This window comes from Lampris incognitus, chromosome 17 (genome assembly GCF_029633865.1).
Source record: "Lampris incognitus isolate fLamInc1 chromosome 17, fLamInc1.hap2, whole genome shotgun sequence".
In the NCBI taxonomy this organism is placed as follows: Eukaryota; Metazoa; Chordata; class Actinopteri; order Lampriformes; family Lampridae; genus Lampris; species Lampris incognitus.
Window position 1 is genome coordinate 19,643,916 of NC_079227.1, and position 23,519 is coordinate 19,667,434.

General features: G+C 42.2%; 1 protein-coding gene across 1 annotated transcript in view; it reads left to right on the plus strand.

Moving 5' to 3' along the window:
* Positions 1-19,355: 19,355 nt before the first annotated feature.
* Positions 19,356-23,519, plus strand: part of LOC130127142 (guanylate cyclase 2G-like) — a 31,639-nt gene continuing 27,475 nt past the window's right edge. Inside the window, exons 1-9 of the mRNA XM_056296714.1 lie at positions 19,356-19,724; positions 20,083-20,431; positions 20,627-20,751; positions 21,242-21,424; positions 21,577-21,721; positions 21,872-22,007; positions 22,335-22,438; positions 22,782-22,948; positions 23,195-23,329. Of these exons, the coding sequence (XP_056152689.1) occupies positions 19,356-19,724; positions 20,083-20,431; positions 20,627-20,751; positions 21,242-21,424; positions 21,577-21,721; positions 21,872-22,007; positions 22,335-22,438; positions 22,782-22,948; positions 23,195-23,329 (1,713 nt within the window). The remainder of the gene's footprint in view (positions 19,725-20,082; positions 20,432-20,626; positions 20,752-21,241; positions 21,425-21,576; positions 21,722-21,871; positions 22,008-22,334; positions 22,439-22,781; positions 22,949-23,194; positions 23,330-23,519) is intronic.

Genomic DNA, 23,519 nt, shown 5'->3' on the forward strand with positions numbered 1-23,519 from the left:
GTGGGCATTGAAAGCAGCTGGTTTAGCACAGATTCAAGATCAGTTTTTCTTAAACCAAGTCAGGGTTAAAAACAGTGGAATTGATTTTTACCTGATCCACTATCAGTTAGGTTGTATCAGTGAGAAATGTGCATACTAATGACTGTCACTCTGCCATACTAAAGACAATACACCACCTTTCACACCTTGTGTACAACACTTAAGATTTTGAGTCATATTTTAAGGTATTTTTATTTGTCCTTAAGTCAATTTGCCCTCACTGAAATGTTCCAAACTGCATGTTTTATTGAAAATAAATATTATTTCTACCCACCACTTACTCAATTTGTTTGCTCTCTTCTCAAAAGTGACCATGGTAACATAGCAATTGTCTGCTTTGCAATTGTCCGGAGTGCTTGTGTGTGTTCATGCACGTGTGTGTGCATCAGCCTGCGCTTGTGTTTGGAGTGGGAAAAAAAAATTGTGCCATGGCAAATCACAATTATGTTATGCTGCATACCTCAAAGCTTTTTAGCACACTTGCAGCATCAACAACCACATTCTCATGGGTCAATATTGCTCCTTTAAGGTTTCCTTGGGAGGTTAAAAAAACATTAGCAATGAGTCAATACAACAAAAGCAGAGGATGATGCATTTGCAGGCACAAAGGCACTCATCTAAACCCACACCAAGAGCTGTGATAGTTCTCACAAGATGTTAAAAAAGGGCTGTGTGTGATATCGTCTCTTTCCTGAGAGGTAACGACTAATTTAAATCAGTGAGGGTTAGTGATTGAAAGTTAACAGTACACAGCCATCCAACTCTCCAGATTACTGTGTTCAAACCCTCAGGAGACAGGCCAGCCGAGTCTTTGTTATTTGACACACTTCCCACCTAAGACTTGGCTCACACTCCACAGTGAACTATGTGGCAATCACAGCAAACTGATATCTACCTAAGGCATTTGAAAATTGCACACGTTGGCAGAAGTGCTGGGTATCCACTGCCTTTCTATTAGAATATGCTTATCCTGTCCATTTTGATTTGTTGTTATTTACACCTGAATGGTCAGCAATTAATTATGTAGAAATGACACAAAACTCATTTTAAAAAACACAGAGAAAGCAAAATGATCACCTGCAGTGCCACTGGTGAGGTATATGATGCTAAGGTCCTCTGGCTTTGGTGGCTGATGGAAGACATGAAATAAACACAATGGTCTGCAGCAAAATGAATATGGTAACATCTTAAAAACATGCAAATATAAACAAAAACAACTTGTACTTACAACTGTCTTTTGTAGATTTTCTTTACCCAGAGCCTGAAAAATATGTGAATGTACTGGATAATAATAATAATTACATTTATATAGCGCTGTATACACACACACACATATATATAAATAATATTTATATAGCGGATCATAAATCAGATTTCTATACCGGATCGGTCGAGGCCCGGGTTACCAATGACTGCCACTGGTACTGTTGGCCACAGGAGCAGCCAAAAGTAGTAGTAGTAATAGTAGACATTTATATAGTGCTTTTCTAGACACCCAAAGCGCTTCACGTTGAAGGGGGTAACTCACTTCAACCACCACCAATGTGTAGCACCCACCTGGGTGATGCACGGCAGCCATTTTGCGCCAGAACACTCACCACACATCAACTTGAGATGGAGAGGGAGAAATCGTTGAGCCAATTACATGGTGGGATGATTAGGTGGCCAGATGGAGACAGCCAGGTTGGGAATTTAGCCATGATACCGGGGAACTCCCTACTCATTGCAATAAGTGCCATGGGATCTTTAATGACCTCAGTGATTCAGGACCTCGGTTTAACGTCTAAGCTGAAGGACGGCATCTCCTACAGAACCGTATCCCCGTCGCTGCACTGGGACATTGGCATTTGATATTTGTTGTTGTTATTAGGACCAGAGGGAAGACTGCCCCCTACTGGCCCACCAACATCACTTTCAGCAGCAACTCAAGATTTTCTGGGAAGTCACCCATCCAAGTACTAGCCAAGCCCATACCTGCTTAGCTTCTGTCATTTGGCAGAGCCAGTGTACATGTTGGTATGGCTGCTGGCCATAATGCATTTGAATGCATTTGCTGAGAAAAAGCGCTATTGAATTGAGAGTTGCAGTCACACGTGTGCATGCCTAACTGAACACAACAAGAACTTGAATTTGTCGCTATGGCTCCTCGCTCGAACAGCTCAGGGTCAAAGGAGTCCATAATGACAATAGTCTTCAGTACTGGCATCTGCCCTTTCTCTTGATTCTGCAGCAAAATCTCAGCTCTAGTTTGTTTGTCACAAATCACTGTGGAAATCTCAGCTGAGGGGCACAAAAAACAAGTTTCCCATGAGGGCACAATTACAATTAAAAAAAAAAAAAACTTAAAAATGTATACCTCTACATATACCATTAAGTTTAAAAAGTATGCCAATATTTTGCAAAATATTAAAGTATTTAGCAAGTCTAAAACTAAGTTTGAAGTATATCATTCTCAAGTTTACATTTGCAAGTACAGCAAATGTAAAATAAAAGTGCACTTGCGTATTTTTAATTTTAAAAGGAGATACTGTATACCAAAAACTATACTGGGAAGTGTGGTGGATTAGCAAGGAGGAAGTGAGGGAAGCTATGAAGAGCATGAAGAGTGGAAAGGCAGTTGGTCCTGATGACATACCTGTTGAGGCATGGAGATGTTTAGGAAAGATGGCAGTGGAGTTTTTAACTAGATTGTTTAACACTAACTTGGAAAGTGAGAGGATGCCTGAGGAGTGGAGAAGAAGCATTCTGGTACTGATTTTCAAGAATAAGGGCAATGTGCAGAACTTAAGCAACTACAGAGGTATAAAGTTGATCAGCCACAGCATGAAGATATGGGAAAAAGTAATAGAAGCTAGATTAAGAGGAGAGGTGATGATCAGCGAGCAGCAGTATGGTTTCATGCTACGAAAGAGCACCACAGATGCGACGTTTGCTTTGAGAATGTTGATCGGGAAGTGTAGAGAAGCCAGAATGAGTTACATTGTGCCTTTGTGGATTTAGAGAAAGCATATGACAGGGTGCCGAGAGAGGAGGTGTGGTATTGTATGAGGAAGTCAGGAGTTGCAGAGAAGTATGTAGGAATGGTGCAGGATATGTATGAGGGAAGTGTGACAGTGGTGAGGTGTGCGGTTGGAATGACAGATGGGTTCAAGGTGGAGGTCGGATTACATCAAGGATCGGTTCTGAGCCCTTTCTTGTTTGCAATGGTGATGGACAGATTGATAGAAAAGATCAGGCAGGAGTTTCTGTGGACGATGATGTTTGCGGATGACATTGTGATCTGTAGTGAGAGTAGGGTTCAGGTTTAGGAGGTTAAGGGGGAGGTATGCAGTAGAGAGAAGAGGAACGAAAGTCAGTAGGCGCAAGACAATGTGTGAATGAGAGGGCGGACAGTGGAATGGTGAGGATGCAAGGAATAGAGGTGATGAAGGAGTATGAGTTTAAATACTTGGGGTCAACTGTCCAAAGTAATGGGGAGTGCAGAAGTGAGGTGAAGAAGAGAGTGCAGGCAGGGTGGAGTGGATGGAGAAGAGTGCCAGGAGTGATTTGCGACAGAAGGATACCAGCAGGAGTTATAAACAGAAGGTTTACAAGATGGTAGTGAGACCAGCTATGTTATATGGTTTGGAGACAGTGGCACTGACGAAAAGACAGAAAGCGTAACTGGAGGAAGCAGAGTTGAAGATGCTAAGATTTTCATTGGGAGTGATGAAGAAAGACAGGAGTAGGAATGAGTATATTCAAGGGACAGCTCAGGTTGGACGGTTTGGAGACAAAGCAAGAGAGGCAAGATTGAGATGGCTTGGACGTGTGGAGGAGAGATGCTGGGGACATTGGGAAAAGGAAATATGGAGCTGCCAGGGAAGAGGAAAAGCGGAAGGCCAAAGAGGAGGTTTTTGGGTGTGGTGAGAGAGGACATGCAGGTGGCTTGTGTGACAGAGGATGATGCAGAGGACAGGAAGAAATGGATACAGATGAGCCGCTGTGGCCACCCCTAATGGGAGCAGCCAAAAGTAGCAGTTGTAGTAGTATACCAAAAAGGGCACTGACATAAAAAAACATTTCCTAAGGGTAGTAGTAAATAATAGTCAACCATAATTGGCACTGATGCACTTGATATTATGGATGACCAAAAGTAGCTGAATATTTTAAACCTAAATTTGCCAAAACAAAACCCAACATTATGTTTTAGGTTATTAGCATCAAATGTCTCGGGTTGTGACCTGCTTTGTACTAAGCAGCACACAAGGGCCGTACAAGTAGACCTGCTGTAATAGTCACTGATTTTCTTTTCCGTATATCAGTTGATCAGATAAAATAAAATGCAGGAGGAAGAGCGAGCAGGCATGGCAAGAAGAGAAAGGATGAAAAGAGATTTGTGTAGGTAAAAATGAAGCAGAGGTGGCACTGATCTCAGTGGGACATCAGGGATTAGTGGATTAAGGACTCACTTTATAATTGGCAGCTTTAATAAGGTGCAGATAGTTAAAGCACAGAGAGGCTCCAATTACCTTGGTCGATAATGAACACCAGAGTGTCGGGACCCAGGGTGTCATACAGTGGAACTGCTACCATGGAGTAGGTGTAACAAGCCAGTTCACCAATAATCCACTGCAAATGACCAATGACAAAGAAAAGTGAGGATCCAAATCAGCATCCTTAATTTAGCCCATTGAAGTTCAGAGAGGTAACTGAAAATGAATGATGCCCTTTATTCCACAATCTAAAATCAAGGATGCGGTATTTGTAAAGACACACACATGCATATTACACTTCACCCAGCTACCTTCCTTTGTTCTCTAGTGATGGCCATCCTTACCTCGGGTCTATTCTGAGCAAAGATGCCGGTAAAGGTGTCTGGGTTAGGCATCAAGCCTTGGTGAATAAGCCCCGACCCCAGATACTCTGCCCGATCCGACACCTTCATGGAGACACATACAGGAAATTGATGTTCCCCAACAGGCTTTGTATGTGCCCTGCTGTACCTGTTTGTACTTAAGCCACTGGTATGGTTTCCTAGTTTTCTATAGCCCAAGCATGGCCCATTACCTGCAGATATAAAAATGGGTGATGAAATAAATATGTCAAGTGCAAATCAAAATACATAGCCTTTGAGATTGCAACCCTTGCATTATCAAACAGCTTTACATGTGAATGACACCCCCCCCCCCCCAGTTCATCTAATGGCATCATCATTAGAACTCGTAAGGCCAAAGCACCACAAGCATTCATGTGGCATATTTTGATGTGGATTTCTAAATTTTTTAAATGTTCATCTTATTTGGGGGAAAAAAATCCTCAAAATAAAAGTCACACATACTTTAACTTCAGGCTTAAGACATTAATGTAGGGTCAAAGTGTATACATGACTGTGCTACAATACTTACGCTGCGTTCCATTCAAAGTCTTGAGGTCAGAATTTCCCGGTTGAAATGTCCAATTTCGAAGCTCCAAGCATTCCAGATGCATGACACCAAACGTTAACAAAAAAATGGCTGACCGTGATAAACTGGTGTTTTTATTGGCAAGTGTATAAATAATTGAATTGTGAGCAGTGCAGCCTCCTTGCGTATATAAATGAAACAGAGGAACAACTTTTGTGCAGAGATAACTTTCAGATTCATCATAACCAGCTTCTTAATAACACTGCCGACATATTTCGACATCAATTTACTTGCAGAACAGGTTTTACATATATGATAGTATGTATTATTGTAATTAAATACAGGCATACGTTATGTTGCCTTAGTTGGTGGTTTACTATTAACACTGCGCCTCCATAGGTGTTGTCATTGTTGTGTGATGTCAGACAACTATTTCTGCATGAGGTCGGGGTAGATGGATTTGCCCCAAGTTTACAAGTAGAAACTCCCACTTTGAGTGGCATTCCATTGTACCTTTTTGAGTAGGAGGTCGGAAAATCTCGATATCCGAGTTGTCTGGAATGCAGCATTAATGCCTGCTGTCTTTATCTGACCAGATAAAAGAGCAGCTCTATAACACTGAAAGGGGTTTGATTATGTGTGAGTACAGGGCCCACACATAATCATACCAAATTATCTTTTGTATGCCTTAAAAAGGTCACTTCTGAAAAAGTGACATGGGGTTACTCAATGGGACTTGATTACCTTCAGTTAGCCATGCATCCTTTAAAAGAATTCAGTGGCCACCATTGTTATATTTTGTGCCTGTGTTTGTAGTAAGATGAAATGGCTGATACGATTAGGGCAGGAAAATGTGTTCCTTTATCATATGCATAGCAGACGCCTTGCATGTAAAGCCTGCTGATACACTAGGCCTATTCCATGAAGGTTATGTAAACAGGAAAAAACAAGTAATTTAAGGTGTGTCCAGGTACCGTATCAGGCTATTCCATTGCCTACCAACATGGGGATCGCCAGTTCGAATCCCCGTGTTATCTCCAGCTTGGTCGGGTGTCTCTACAGACACAATTGGCCGTGTCTGCAGGTAGGAAGCCAGATGTGGGTATGTGTCCTGGTCACTGCACTACCACCTCCTCTGGTCGGGGTGCCTGTTCGGTGGGGAGGGGGAACTGGGGGGAATAGCATGAATAACGTGATCCTCCCATGTGCTACGTCTCCCTGGCGAAACTTCTCATTTTCAGGTGAGAAGAAGCGGCTGGCTACTCGACTCCACATGTATGGGAGGGGGCATGTGGTAGTCTGCAGCCCTCCCCGGCTTGCCAGAGGGGGTAGAGCAACGACCCGGATGGCTCAGAAGAGTGGGGTAATTGGCTGGGTATAACGGGGCAGAAAAAGGGGGGAGGGGGGAAATAAAAAAAAAAAATATGATTTTAAAATACCTGAAACTCTCAACCACCTCTGGAAAACCTCATATATTGTCTTGCCATCTTCTTAGATATAGGACATCAGTTTGTTATCTTCAAGCAAAGCACTCTTCCTTGCTCCATCTGATACATTACAAGCATTGGTATTATAAAAACAGACAGGGGTCTCACACTTCACTGATAAACTTAACCGTTCAATTTCCATCACTCTAAATCCCACACAGCTCAACACTAAAAACAATTCCTGCCTGGCACAAAACAAGAAATACAATATAATTTCAAAAAACAGACTAATTCGTTTTTACAAGTTGCTAGAGGGGAAGAAGAAAAAATCCCCTGGACTTGATCACTCTTCTCCATTACTTGCCTGTGCACTTGGAAGTACCCAGTTTTGTTTGTACATCGGCATTCAATGAAACGTATAATGGAGTCCTGCACGTGCATAAGACTCAGCTCATTTGCCAATGTACACTACAATTGTTTGTGGTTTGACAGCTGCAGGACACATGACTCATCTCAATCTATTGGTAGTGTATATTATAATTTGAACGTTGATTAGTCTATTAAAACGTGGCAGCACATTATGTTGATCAGTGTCATGGCTTATAAACAAACATATCGGTCTTAAAACAAGCAAGAATCAGGGATGACTTCACACAGCAAATGGTCACACCGGTTTACCTGTACATACCACTTGCCAGATGTTTCAGAATCTCACTGGTTCTTCCAGATCAGGAGTCGCCAACCCGTTGATCATGGTCGACAAGTCGATCTTGGAAGCATTTCAAGTCGATTGTGAGAAGTTTTCAAAATCAGAGGAACAAACCCGCCATAAATGTCAAAATGTTTTCATTAATTGTTTATTTTAATTTCAAATATACCCTGTGTGTAGTGATGGTGGTCAAGGGGCGGGGAAGGTGTGTATCTGGCCAATCAAATACAGTTTCTAGGTTAACGGCTGACAAATTACATCCCTGACTCCCACCTTAACTAGCTCAGGCACTTCTTGTTATGCTCACGAGCTATCAAGCTAATGATACACGATGGCGGAGGCACAACGGAAAAAGCAAAAAACATAATTTTCACATAGAATGGAACACGATTTTCTGTTCACCATAGTAAAGGACAAAACAATTTGCCTGATTTGTCGCAAGGCTGTAGTGCTCACAAAAAAGGGTAATGTGGAGTGGCACCACAACATCATCCACCCCAAGTTCAAAGAAACCTACCTGCGAAAGAGCACACTTCGTTCAAAGAAAGTTGATGAGCTCAAGTCTATATTGAAAGCACAGCAGTCACTTTTTTACCAAACCAGCAGCTGAAAGTAAGGCCGCAACAGAGGCATCCTTTCATGTCAGCTATCTTTTGGCTAAACATAAAAAACCGTTCACCAATGGAGAGCTATACAAGGAGGCGATGGCCATTGCTGCCGAGACGTCAGTCAAATAATTCAAAAACAAAGAGGACATTAAAAATGCTATCAAAAGTGGGCCACTTGGCCCAGCCACCGTGACAAGAAGGGTGGAATTGTTATCGGAGGCCGTGAATCAACAAGTGCTCAAGGACTTATCACTTTGTCAGTGCTTTTCGCTGCAATTTGATGAATCCCAGGATATGACAGACACTGAACAGCTGATGGTGTTTGTTTGCATGGCTTTTGAGGATTTAACTACTAAGGAGGCTTTTTCTTACCCTTTTACCATTAAAAGGGAGGACAAGAGGTGAGGAAATTTTTTTCTGCTTCCGGTATGGGAAGATGGTGGTGGAAATTCTCATTTGCAGCACCCTCACCCAATACCAGTATGGGAAGATGGCGGTGTGAATTCATTTTTGCGGCGGCCTCACCCAGTACCATCCATGCAGTGTCTTTGTCTATGTCTGCGTCTAATTTTGTCTTCCTTTGATGGCTGGGACAGCTGGCGCTGGATCGGCTGGGGGAACTTGGTCTGCTGCATCCTGTGGGCCTAGGAACCATGGCCCAGCCTGGAGCTGTGCCCGAAGAGGTAACACCGAGGGTGGTCTGACAGGACGCGGAAGCGGTGCAGGCCAAGCTAACTGCTAGCCCATGCAGACTGGCAGTTCCGATAACACCAATGGCGGTCTGGTGGCAGCCTCACCTAGCCTTGACTGTTTTTAGTGTCATTGTGTGGAGTGCGGGGAGGTGTGTCGAAGGTGTCTGGCTGGGAGAGCTAGCGTTGGATTGGCTGACGGAACTTGGTCTGCTGTGTCCTGTGGGCCCAAGGACCACAGCCTTGACTGGAGCTGCGCCTGAAGAGGAAACAGTGAGGGCGGTCTGACAGGACGCGGAAGCAGGGCAGGCTAACTGCTAGCCCGTGCAGACCGGCAGTTCTGACAGTCATCCTGGCTGGCGTTTGTTCTCCTCGGCAGTGATTTTTTTTTTTCATTTAGATGTATGTGTTAGTTTGGATATATATGTTCTTGTAGTTCTTGTAGTTTTTGGATGTGTTTGTGATTCACTGCAGTGAGCTGGGGAAACGGTGTTTCATTTAATTTCATGTGTGTAAGTGCATGAAATGAAATGACAAGTAAAGTGTTTCTGATTCTGGTTTACAATAAGTTTAAATATTATGGTCATGATAACAGCATTCCCATTCATAAGCTTGTAGCGGTCACTACAGATGGGGCCCCGGCAATGCATGAGGTGCATTCGGGCTTCTTTGCACTGTGCCGTTGTGATCCCAATTTCTCCAAGTTTGTGAACTATAACTGTGTGATCCATTAACAAGCGCTAGCTAGTAAAGTAGTGGACTTGTCTCATGTCATGACAGTTGTTGTTATGATTATTAATTCGATTTGCGCAAAAGGACTTCAGCACCGATTGTATTAGGTGAGCTTGATACCGCAAATGGTGACTTGATTCTTCACGCTGACGTAAGGTGGTTGAGTCTCGGGAAAGTACTGCAGCAATTTGTTAACTTGCTGCCTGAGATAAAATCATTTCTGGAGTCACGAAATGAGCATGAGGAACTGTCTGATGATGCATGGCTGCTAGACTTAGGTTTCCTCACCAACATAACAGCTAAACTGAACGAGCTCAACTATGAGCTTTAGGGAAAAGACAAAGACGTGGCACACACGATCAGCGCTATCAATGCCTTTAAGGCCAAGGTGGGTGTGTGTGCTTCTCAGCTGAGGAATAGAAGGCTGGTGCACTTCCCAAACCTAGAGAAAATGTCATGAAACATTGGAAACAAGGATGTTTTTCTGCCGCAAGAACTCTGCACCCACCTGGAGAAACTGGCATCCAAATTCAACGGGCGTTATCAGGAGTTAAACGACATAGGGGAGGTTGTTGAATTTATCTCAAACCCTTTCCTCCCCACTGAGATTGAGGAGGTGTCCACAAAATTCCAGCAAGTATTTGCTTTACCAGTGGGAGTTGACATGGAGATAACTGATTTGCAAAATGGCATCGAGTTGAAAGCAAGATCAAGAGACAGTGACTTTTGGGGTCTCGTAAACACTGACAAGTTTCCCCTCTCATCTTGCGCACTTAAGGTGAAGGCCTACTTTGGATCAATATATGTCTGTGAGATGGCCTTTTCACAGATGAAAATAATTAAGTCAAAGTACAGGTCTTGTCTAACAAATAGACATCTCACAGACAGTGTCAGACTTGCTGTATCTAACTATGAGCCAGACTACAGAGCACTTGCTGATAGTGTGCAATCACATGAATGTGTGTGTGTGTGGGGGGGGGGGATCTCATCCACAGCCATCAGAGTGAGTGAGTATTGCCAGTTTGAAATATGATCTGTTGTAGGCTGTTGTTTGCAAAAGGATATGATCTGTGTTGTATGTTGTTTAAAAGGGAAAGTGAAAGTACTGCACATGATTGGCGTGGGCCTGTAATTGACTGATTGTTGAGGTTATTATGAATGGTGAATGAGTGATAGGCCTGTGGAAATATTGAAAAAATTTAATGACTGTTGTCATAAAATTTTGAATGATAGTTGCACTTACTTCTGATTATACCATTTGTATGATTAAATAAATGTTTTGCCTGCTGTCATAATTAAATTATAATTGGCTTTTGAGCTTGGTGGGAGACAAATATTTGATAGGGGCTTTGAAACAAAAATAATTGGCTTATGACTGACAGGTAACAAAATAAAGTGTCAGAGTGGAACTACATTGTGGGCTTTTTTGTTTTTCGTCATTTTTTTGCAAGCGGTAGATCTTGGTTTACATTTAGACGGGATGTGATCTTAGGCTTGAAAAGGTTGGTGACCATATACATTATTTTACCATACCATACATATATTTTTATATTCATATTTGTCACTTATTTTATATTGTATTTTAAGCTTGTGCAGCACTTCGGTTCAACCGTGGTTGTTTTAAATGTGCTATATAGTAAATAAACTTTGCTTGACTTGACTACTACAGATGTTCTGCTTAGCTCCCTGAAAGTGTTAGTGACAGGTGTGTGTGTGTGTGTGTGTGTGTGTGCACCCCCCATGCCACTTTAAAAACCATCTCTGCGCAGGTATCTTCTGCTATCTGAGTCCTCAAAGGACCCACAAATAGAAGAAGATGGTCATCATCGGGCACGATGGACAACCAGCAAGCAAGTGTGTGTGCGCGCGCGCGCGAGCATGCGTGCATGTGTGTGTGTGTTGGGGGGGGGCAGCTGATCTGCTTTCTGTCGTCACCAGGCTGATAGAAGCAGAATGAGGAAATCATAAAAACACACCCGACCGAGACAGTTAAGGGAACCTTTGAACCTTGGCCACCATCACTTCCACTGATAGAACGAGAAGAGTACAGATATCACAACTGTCCAGGTCCTTTTCCAGCAGCATAAAAATAAATGTGTTGCGTAAATAAATAATCCTCCTTTTAAACAAAAGTATCTCTCTTAAGCAATTCTGGCAATGAATTGGTTATGATAAACATGAAACTGATAAATGGCATTCACAAGAGGCAAATGATAAGGTGTGATGGCAACTAGGACTATTTCTCCAGTGATGAACATCCCTCAGTTTCTTTCCATTTGGTTCAGCTTAAAAAAAAGGGTTTTTTATCAGAATATGTTTTTGAAAAAGTCTAAAAACAGTCCCAGACATTGTCAGGAGCGAATCGAGATGCTATGTTTAATTACTTGGTAAAAGGGTCATTCTTATCTCCTGTCCCCCTTGTTCAAAGTCCACACGTCTTAAATCTGCTCAAAACAAAATATCAGTACTCTTGAAATACTCCAGTGGAAAAAAAGAGGAACCTATATACTCAAGTTATATGCTGAAGTTATAATTACGAATCCATAGGCATTCCAGCAACTTTTTTATTATAAATTATTAGTTTAGACCCTCCCCCACAAACACACACAACACACACACACTTTCACCATGTCAAAAATTAGTGCTTCGGTCTGTCCAATCGGTACTCTCTTCAGAGCACTGCCGGTGCTTCATTATCAAATCCATTCCGCTTGCATATAGAGAGAAAGCCCAAGTCAATGAAACTCCATAACACGTTTTCACTGCTATCTTGCACCCAGGTAGATTCTCACCTAGCATGCATACATAGGCGCATTAGTCACTAGCTAGTCATTGGTGCTCGATACCAGGTAGCTGGTGTCACACTGTCACCACAAAATGTTCAGCAAATTGTTAGTGTACCGAAAGTAAAAGCTTGACATTTAACTGAATGTTTGTATTTCGTTACAAAGTCTCTACTGACTGACAGCATCCTTGCTGTTTGGTTAGCTAACGGTTAAGAAGTGCTAACGTTAACGTTAGCATAATAGTGAAAAGGTGAGAAGGGAGGCTAACTTTCATTTTTAATGTTACTGTAGGGTAGACTGGTCTATTTTTGGCTTATGATCTCATGGTTTGATATGTTTGCTCCCCCAGACAACATGGACATAAGGAGTTTTTTTTGGGGTTTTTTTTTCCAAAGAAGACGAAAGTTAAGTTATCACTGGTAGTAATCAGTTAACTTCAGCTAACTAGCAGCCGAGTCCCATGTAATGGCCAGGAGCTCCCCGTTTTGACAAATAAAAGCCTGGTTGGCCTATGTATAATCTAGGAAACAAAACTATTTGCAGTTACCATGAACGCAGCGTTGATTGCTGTCACTCGAGATAATTAGCTCTGAAAAGCGAGCTCAGCTCATGGACATAGGTTTGCTTGTGCAAATATGAACAACGTGTGAACGAAATAAGGATTCGCCCGTCCCCAACATAGTTGTCAACTATGGAGTATTCAGTGCACCTATTTGTTAACCAATTTTAACTATTTATTTGCTGTTCACATACATAGACAATCACAAGTCACAGTCAGTCTATGTTGCCCTTCCTAATACTATTTATACACTCGTGTGCTAGTTGAGTAATATTCAACTTTTTGAAGAGCAATTTTTGGCCTACTGCTTGGGACTTTGGATACTCTGAATTTGCAATTTCACAGCCTGGTACTTATGTGGAGTGCTTCTTGGTAGCAGTGTTATGTGTGTAAAAATGTGTGTGTGTAAACAAAGCTACCGGTATAATTGGCTAACAACATAAGCTGGCTTTGAGACACAGGCCTCAGGTCCTGGTGAGTAATAGAAATGATTTGAAGATGAATGTAGCTTATTGGAGAATGCATAGGGGCACTTTGACTACTGTTGTCCTCCCCATGTTACTCATTGATTTGATAACATTAAAGAAATTCATTAACAGAAATTGCAATTGTATGCAAGCATAAAGAGATCCTCAAGTTTAAATAAACAATGAGTGGTTTTTATTAAAGATGGCTCTACATTACTCATTGAATCAGTTTCTGTACTTTTAGCTTCTTAATATCTTCAAATATGTGATCTGGGGCCAACCACTTCCCCTGGATGAAATTGCAAAATGAACCCAACATTTTTCTCATGCTAGTATAGCCGGATAAAAGTATCAAGCCACTTGTTAAAAGGCACCAGAACACAGGAAATGACATCTGCTCTGTTAAAAATGTTCTGGGGGAGGACCCCAGACCCCCAATTAGATTGTCCCACCCACATTTTCAATGCTTAGTATGCCCATGGACAAGCCACTTTGAAGCTCAAGTTAAGTTGAATATATCACTGGATATTTAAAAGCTGTCAACTTCTTTTTATATGTCCTTCGATATGATTTTCTATCATTTCCCAAAACGTCGGGTTAGGCAAATACTAATACACTAAAATTTAAATTACAGTTTACTCAAAAACTGAGATAAAAATGTATTGCCAGAGCCATGACAGTATATGCAGCTCCACAGAGTCCACAACAAAACAAAAATCAAACGATTAAATCAAGATTTTTGGGAAAATTTCAAAATTTCTTATCATTCCTATCTAGATTGTTTGACGACCAGTCCAATGCATTTTAGCATAAATATGGTTAAGGTCAAAAGATTACACTAATTAACAACTGACAGGAAGTGATATTATTTTAAATACAGAAACGCCTTATTAGAATGAGGTGTGGTATATTCATATATATATACCGTTACCACATGCTGAGGCTAAACCCAGTGAGTTAAGAGCATAAATGAGCTTGTCATTTGAAAAAGTGGAGCCCATGCAGACAAAAGAATCTAATATCTGGTTTTGAGTTTTCAGTTACCAAATTCTGTTATTGAACCATTGTTAAGTTAAGCCGCATCAGTGTGTGGATTTCTCATTTTACAGTCACAGTAGTGGTTGTATAGCTCCAGGGGGGTTGAAAGTGGTATGTTTTTGAACATGGAGGGCTGTTTGGTTGAAAAATTAATAAGACTAGGTCAAAACCTGGGATATGGCTGGACTGTGTATGGTCAGTGTTCAAAATTGTGGCCAGTTTGTTACAGGGATAGTCAGTGGTAGTGTCTATAATGTGAATTGCTGAATATTAAATGTTCATCTGCAATTTTTTGTAGTGGTCTCAGTAATATTTGTTGTTAAAGTGTACATAAGTTACATATCACATGACATGGTTAAGCTACGTTTGAGTAAATACAAAAGTTATAAATGCAGTTGCAAGAACAGCACTTTCCACTCAATGTCTGTGAATGTTCTCATTCATCCAGGTCATGGTTATCCAAAGGAGATGAATCAAGTGCAACTGGACTTGGTATATAGCTGTGAAGACGTTTCGCCTCTCATCCAAGAGGCTTCCTCAGTTCGTGCCTTTCTGACTAGACCAAGCTACTCTGACTGGCTGGTGATGAGACTCGGTATTTATCCTCTAGGAGTCGTTGTCAGAGCTATTGATATGAGTGGCTCTTTTGTGTACCGATGTTATGGCCGCGCCCGTCGTTATCGGAGCTATTGATATGCGTGGCTCTCCTGTGCTCCGATGTCCAGCCGCGCCCGTCGCCATCGGAGCTATTGATTTGCATTTGTTTAGCCGCGACGGTCGTTGGGGGTGTTGATTTTGACTTCATTATTCAGTGGTCATGAGAGTCGTTGGAGCCGTTAGTGACCGACTGTTGTTCTGGCAGGCTAAGCTTCTTGAGTCACCTGGGCAGAAATGAAAGGACAGCATTGTAAGTGGGAGATAGGTGGTGTCGCGGACCTCCTCCTCTGTTAAGGGATGGTTTTTCCAGTTTCGCATAGATGGCTTCCTTCACCCCGCTTTCAAACCATCTGTCTTCTCTGTCCAAAATGTGTACGTTGCTGTCCTCGAAGGAGTGTGTCTTCTTCAGGTGTAGATAGCCTGCTGAGTCTTGTCCTGAGGAGTTTGGCCTTCTGTGTTGAGCCATCTTTTTGTGTAGTGGTTGTTTGGTTTCTCCTATGTATAGGTCAGTGCAATCCTCATTGCATTGTACGGCATACACCAGATTGCTTTTCCGGGTGTGTGGTACACGGCCTTTGGGATGAACCAGTCTTTGTCGGAGTGTGTTGCTGGGTTTGAAGTATACCAGGATGCGGTGTTTGTTGAAAATTCTCCTGAGTTTCTCGGAGACCCCAGAAACATACGGGATGACTGTGCTATTCCTTCTGTTCCTTTTCTCCTCGTCGCTCACCTGGTTCGTCTTTTTGGAACGTGTTGCAGTTTTCACAAAGGTCCAACTGGGGTAGCCGCAGGTTTTTAGAGCTCCCCTCAGGTGTTTGTGTTCTTCTCGTTGGGCCTGAGTGCTGCTGGGCACATTGTCAGCTCTGTGTTGCAGAGTTCTGATGACGCTCAGTTTGTGTTCCAGTGGGTGGTGTGAGTCGAAAAGTAGATATTGGTCTGTGTGTGTAGGTTTCCTGTAAACCCCAATGTGGAGGCTCCTATCTCCGCCAATGTGGATGTCACAGTCCAAGAAGGGCAAACTGTTGTTCTTTACGTCTTCCCTTGTGAACTTAATGTTCTTGTCCACTGAGTTGATGTGTTTGGTAAACGCTTGCACCTCTTGTGTTTGGATTTTGACCCATGTGTCATCCACATATCTGAACCAGTGGCTCAGAGGTGTTCCTCTGAAGGAGTTCAGGGCCCTGTGTTCTACCTCTTCCATATATAAGTTGGCCACAATGGGCGATACTGGTGAGCCCATTGCACAGCCGTGTTTCTCTCTGTAAAACTGGCCCCTGAATTGGAAATATGTAGTGTTCGGGCAAAGGTCCAGTAGTTGGCAAATCTGGTCTGGGCTGAGGTTGGTCCTATTGTGGAGGGTGCCGTCCCGTAGCAAACGTTGCCTCACAGTTTCCAAAGCCTCCATGGTTGGGATGCAGGTGGCCATAACAGGCCATAACGTCGGTACACAAAAGAGCCACGCATATCTATGGCTCTGTTAGCGATGGGCGTTGGTAAACATCGGAACACAAAGAGCCATGGAGATCTATAGCTCTGACAACGACTCCAAAGAGGATAAATTCTGAGTCTCATCACCAGCCAGTCAGACTAGCTTGGTCTAGTCAGAAAGACACGAACTGAGAGGCAAAACGTCTTCACGGATATATACCAAGTCCAGTTGCGCTTGATTCAACTCCTTTGGATACTTTCCACTCATATCTTGGGATGTGTGATTTAACAGAGAACTCAATTTAATTGTAATTATAACTTATAATTACTGTCTGTTAACTCCCCCTCATCTTTCATCTGTTTCTATCGGCGGTTGTCTCGTTTTCTAAGACTCAGTGTATTGAGTGTTTTGTCAGAATGATTGTTATTTGGGGTGCTTTAACTGTGTGCTCTCCCTCATGCCTCTCAGTGCATGGAGAGCTGGTTGCTCTCCTACTCTGTGGCCAATAGGGAAACTCTCACTAACAGGTTTACCAGGGGCATCATGCAGCCAGAGTTTGCCTTCTGATTAGGGCGAGGGGTTAGGTTAAGGTAAGCATTAGTTTAGGGTTAGGTTAAGTTTAGGCGAGTTCAGGGAATTTGGTAGAGAGCCCTGAAAACCCTGAAGTTTTCTGGTAGAAACCCCTGAAGGTAAACTTATGCCTTGTGCGGGCATCTTTGGTCGGCCGACCAATCATGTAACTTCAGTGACATTGTTGGTCACCTGATCCAGTGGGCCACTCGTGTCAAATTGATCACTCAGTCAGTCGATGTGGGTGTGGCGGTAAACTGAGGACACCTCCAACTCCTTCCCATATCCTCCAGCTCTCCCCACCTCCCCCCGCACATCCCACTGGCTCCAAAACATTCATAAATGGTCAATGGCATGCATTTATATAGTGCTTTTCTAGTCTACCGACCACTCAAAGCACTTTACAATGCATGCTTCACATTCACACACACATTCATACACTGATGATGGAGGCTGCCATGCAAGGCACCAGCCTGCTCATCAGGAGCAGTTAGGGGTTCAGTGTCTTGCTCAAGTACATTTTGACAGGCTCTCTGCATGCTCTCTCTCATACTCACCACGGTAAAGTAGGTGGCGATCTGTTGTTTCTATCCCTAATCCTAACCCCCTAACCTGACCTTTGAGAGGAGGAGTTGGAGGTGTCCTCAGTCCTCCTTCAGATTGTTGAGTCAGTCAGTCAGTCAGTCAGGGACATTCGCGTTTGTAGGGCTGGCCTGCTGGTTCGGTCCAGCCAGAGAAAAAGATATGCCAATAAGTGATTCTCCAATCTGATGTTTTCAATTAGGCGGATGGGAAGTAAAGCTGTGGGAAGGTTACAGCACAGGTTGTTAGTGGATGGGGATGAGCAGAGCTCCGCAGGGGCAGAAAAACCAGAGGAGCTTAGGCCAGCATCACCTGTGACGCCTGAGCAGTGCACCTGTGCTCATTAGCACTTTCAATTGCACACAGGTGTGACAGCAGGCGGCACAAACAACCTATTTTACACACAGCACAGTCAACAGAAAGGAGATTATTTTTTTGGGGGGGGGGTCTGGTGTTAAATGCCTCCGCTACACAAAAACAGAGGCTGCTCAAAAAAAAGGACAAGTTCACCTCAGTGCAGTTTTAGTACATCTTTTTTTTTAACTACAAATAAGAAAGTTTAATTTACTTTCGTTTTACATGCAAAAAGGAAAACTTTAGAATAGCATAACTGAACTTTATTTGTACTTTTACACTAGTTGAATATTTTAGTAGAAAGGGTGGTGACTGAAAAATTTAGTTAATAAATATTTTTACGCTTTGAAAATTAGCTTTACTGCAGTTTTAGTTCTCCAAAGTGGGTGTACTTTTTAGTATACTAACTTATACTTTTGAAAACATACAAGTATAGCATTTTGCGTACCATTTTGCCATTTTATACCATTGGACACTATTTTGTATACCACTTCGCCTGGCATTTCAGCTGACAACTTTATCAACTCTATCAGAAATAAAATGTTTGTATCACCTCTAAGCTCTCACTTGTGTGTGTGTCAATCAAATATGTCTAGGCAAGGTATATGTTGCAGAGTTGAGTTAAATGTGTGAGAGTAAGCTGAACTTGGACAGTGGACTCATGAATGTCTGTGACAAGGAAAGCTATACAGAAGGTGGCACCTCTATAATTAACTGATCTATAGTAAAATCAGTAAATTTAGCTTGGTGATATCCGCCTGTTAGGAAAAAAAACTAAAAGAGTACATGAAATGTTTGCTTGATTGTGGACTGTTCAATTAATGTTTGAGTATAAACAAATGTGAAAACTGATTTTCAGTCCTATACATGGGCCATGAAAATGGAGCCATCATGAGAGTCTTAAAAGTGCAAAATGAATTTGAATTTTTAACATTAAGATTAATTTTTAAAACTTAGATTGTGTCCTCTTCACCCACCAGAGGGCAAAAGGAATGATTTGGTCATCAGCTGATCAAGAAGTACAAGATATTTACTTTGTGATTTATTTTCTTTGTCTTCAATATTACTTGGATAAGGCATTGCATGATAAAATGCGTTTTGAGCCATTATGGCTTTTATCAAACATATGGCCCTCTTGAAGCAACCAAGATGCTGAATGTTGTTTTAAATTTCTAACTGCTCCCACTCTCTCTCTGGAATATTCTCATATCCTCCTCCCTACCTCTTTAAATAAGGGCCAGCATCACCAAGGGAGTTGGGTATTTAAGTCTTGTTCAATGATCTGCTCACCTCTTTGCTGTCGAGCCACTAGTGAGATGAAAACAATGTCCTGTGCCGTATTCGCTCCATCTGTCATTGCCCAGATATCATTGCTTTTCTGTGCGCTGTTGTTGACTGTTGCTCCTTTCCATCCTGATGGCTCCAACGGGACTCACACCCACAGGCTGCTGATCGGCTTCCAAGCTCCCCGGAACATGTCCTTCCCCTTCAGCACCCTGCGGTTGGGATCAGCCATACAGATAGCTGTGGAGAAAATCAACAGCAATCCCTCCTTCCTGGGAAACTACAGTCTGGATGTTGTCTATACAGATTCAGACTGCGATCCCAAGGCTTCCCTGGGTGGGTTCATCCACCAGGTCTGGAAGGAGAATGTGTCTGCACTTTTTGGTCCAGTCTGCCCTGAAGAAGCTGAGGTTAGGCCATTGTATTGATGATGTGACATGACGTGATGTGATGTGATGTGATATATTGTTAAACTATGATTTCTTAAAAAGGTATTTGTGACATCTGTTGAGATGGCACTGAAGCTCTGACCTTTGCATTCTTCGCTGTGGCTGTTTTTTGTGATGTTAGCAATTTGAGAATTTAAGCTCATTCTACAGTCACTCATTGTAAGTCACTTTGGCTGAAAGTGAAAGGCAAAACTAAACTCCTAAAATATAAAACTGTAAAGTAACATTCAGTTTAAATGTCGGTGCTGCCTGTGACAAACTATATTGCAAGTGAAATGTTTGTAGTAGTCTTGTGTTGAGGTTATTGCTTGGTTTGCAGGTCACTGGTCTCATTGCCTCCACTTGGAACATCCCCATGTTTGGCTTTGTAGGTCAGTCCTCCAAAATGGACAACAGCGCAATTTATGATTCTTTTATCAAAGTTGTGCCCCCTCTTAAAAGAAGTGCAGAGGTCCTCATCAAGACCCTTGAATTTTTTGGATGGAGTCATGTAGCCATGATTGGGGGAGGACTCGATGCCAATACTTGGGACAAAGTTGACGCGCTGTGGAAAACCGTCGAGGATCTGCTCCGAGCAAAACTCACATTGATTGCGACTGTCAAGTTTGACACCACCAATCATGCACTTATTCGTCAAAACGTGAAGTACATCTCAACGGTTGCCAGAGGTAGGACAAGTCTCTGCAGTGTAGAAATCTTACAGAAATATGTTGTCCAACATCTAATATCTCTTGTATCTAACCTAGGATGGGCGAAAAACATTTGTAACATGAACAACCATCTTTTGTCTCTAGTTTAATTTTCCTCCAATGCTTTTTCACTGTACTGTCTGTTTACGTACCACTCGGCTGTCCCCTCCATAGTGATTGTGATGCTGGCTAACACAGAGGACTCCATGGCTCTGTTAATGGAAGCTGAGCGACAGGGTTTGATAAATGGAGACTATGTTTTCTTCTTTGTGCAGCATTTTGAGGTCAGTGGCAATGTGGTGAGTAAGAATTTTGCAACCAACACCACAGATGACAAAATAAATTTACTTTAGCAGCCCCAGTGACTCACGGCATCATGTCATCATTTCACCTATAATAAGGCGCAGCGCACAAACAATTTCATAATGGTTTGAGAATATCAGATATCAATACAACCATAGCTGGATTTATGTCAAGTTTTGATGTTGAAACTAAGCAGCTGTGAAGAAACCTGATTGTATTTTAAAGCAGAGAAACTACTACTACTACTTCCGGCTGCTCCCGTGAGGGGTCGCCACAGCGGATCATCCGTTTCCATTTCTTATTTTAAAGCAGAGAAAGCCGTCACCTATTCTCAACTTCCTTTATTTTCATTCAACTTCATGAGTGTGCTTGTTGTTGTCCTTCCTCTGTCGTTGTTCATAAATGGCAAGAGCATTATTCCAAGTAGTCCTTCTTAAATTTTAATCCAAACTGAAGTTTATGTCTTCAATCTCTATTCCTGAACAGGACAACCTGTGGAAATACACCTTTAACGACAAGATTAACCAGGCCGCCATACGTGCCTTTGACATGACCTTTGTCATTGGCCAGAAGTCTTATGAGGCCTACGAGTACTATGACTTCTTTGAGCAGGTTTTGGAGAGGCTGAAGAGAAGCCCCTTTTACAGCAACCTGACATCTGAAAGAGAGGTGACCACCCCCAAAGGGAACATGAAACCACAAATAAAAAACAAACTAGCCAAGATTTTTCATGCAAAAGTTCAAATTAAAATATCCACATTTAAATTTGTGGTAAAAGAGGCTTCACCTAATAAAGTATTACTTTGTTTGTGCTGTTTCAGGTTAGTCCTTACGCTGCCTATCTGCATGATGCAGTGCTTCTCTACGCAATGGGACTGAAGGAGGTCCTCAAAGATGGAAAAGACCCTCGTGATGGACAGCAGCTGCTACTGAGATTGAAAAATAAAAACAACATACGATTTTATGGTAAATTCAACTGTTAGATTGTCATCACAGTACTGTGAGGCCCAGCCACTAATGCCCAAATATGCAAACCGCTCACACCATTTGAATCAAGGTTGGATTTTCAGAGACAATCGTTGTGAAAATGTAAGTAGCAATTGCTTGTCATTGCAGGTGCCTCCGGACTAGTTCATTATGATGAGGAGGGGGAGAGGAATTTGGATTATTCGATTTATGACCTACAGCATACGGAAGACACTACTAAGCTTGTGCCTATCCTCAATTTTGACAGTCAAACAAAAACCATCTGGTAAAAATCTATACTATCAGTTATACTTTAGCAATATTTTCCATTTTTTCAGTAATATTTCCAGTCATTTAACTAGTTATACCATCAAAAGTAATCACGTAAGAAGGCAGACACTGTCATGAAATCTCTGTACCTGAACAACACTATCTCTGCAAGTCTTTTATCACTGAATGTTGATTAAGTGTATGCTGATGAAACTCGAATCACACACACACACACACACACACACACACACACACACACACACACACACACACACACACACACACACACACACACACACACACACATACACACACACACACACACAAAAAAAATCAATTTCAGGCCAACTTCCAAGTTTGCATCTGTGGTTTGGCCCCAAGGAAGACCTCCATCGGATAATCCAAAATGTGGTTTCAACAATGAACTCTGTGAATGGCTAACCAATGGTGAGTAAAGTGTCAGTAGAAACAAATTCACTCATAAATATGAGCTGGCATGCTCTCTTTTCAGTTAGTGAGGACGTAAGTGGATGCAACTGAAAATTAAATGTGTTTTTCACTTATGAACACAGTGAAAAGGAATTTCTCTGAAATATATTCTGCAGAGCAGTTCTCACAATGGTGCTACAGTGCAATAGCTACATTTCTTGATAAGGACAAGAGTTTATGTGTCCAGGAAAACAAATGCTTTAAACGTCAGATTTCTTTTGGGCCTGATTATTGGTTACGTTTTTAACACAAGAGTCAGGTAGACAACCTTCCTAATCAACGCATTGTCTCGATTTGACAGACATCGCCCTGGTGCTCTTGCTTGTGAGCTCCCCTCTAGTTGGTGTGCTGGCGCTTTTGAGCATCGTGTTGCTCATGCTGCAGAAACTTCGACTCCAGACCCAACTCAATGACTCCTGTTGGTGGCTTATCAACTACAATGACATTGCTATCATCAAAGAGCCCAAAGTAGGAGTCCTCAGTTTAGAGGTCCAAGAGAGATGTTAATTTCTATTGTTTCTGTTTTAGTAGAAGTGAACTCAAGCACACTCCCATTTGTTGACACAAATAACAGTACATGAGCACATAGTAATACAAAATAATTCTGTCAAATAAGAGTCAAGGTGTGTGTGTGTGTGTGTGTGTGTGTGTGTGTGTGTGTGTGTGCGTGCGTGCGTGCGTGCGTGCTTGCTTGCTTGCTTCGTGCATCTCCAGGGAGTGCACACAGTGTATCTAAGCGCCACAGCCACAAAGAGTGGAAGTGGCTGCTCCCAATCTATTTACTCCTCCAACAGCCTGAAGGACAAGATGGACAAGGAGCATATCTACTCCACAATAGGTCTTTACCAGGTGCCTGATTTTAATAATACTTTAAAGGGATACCTTAATGTTTGATGTTTAGTCCATTTTCTCTATAGACCCTTGTTATAATAATGTGATCAAAACCTAACAATAGCATCTCCCATTGAGACCTGTGAGTGCAGTTATTTGTGAGTTGCTTGCACTAAGCCAATCTATAAATTTTGAATGAAAAAAAAAT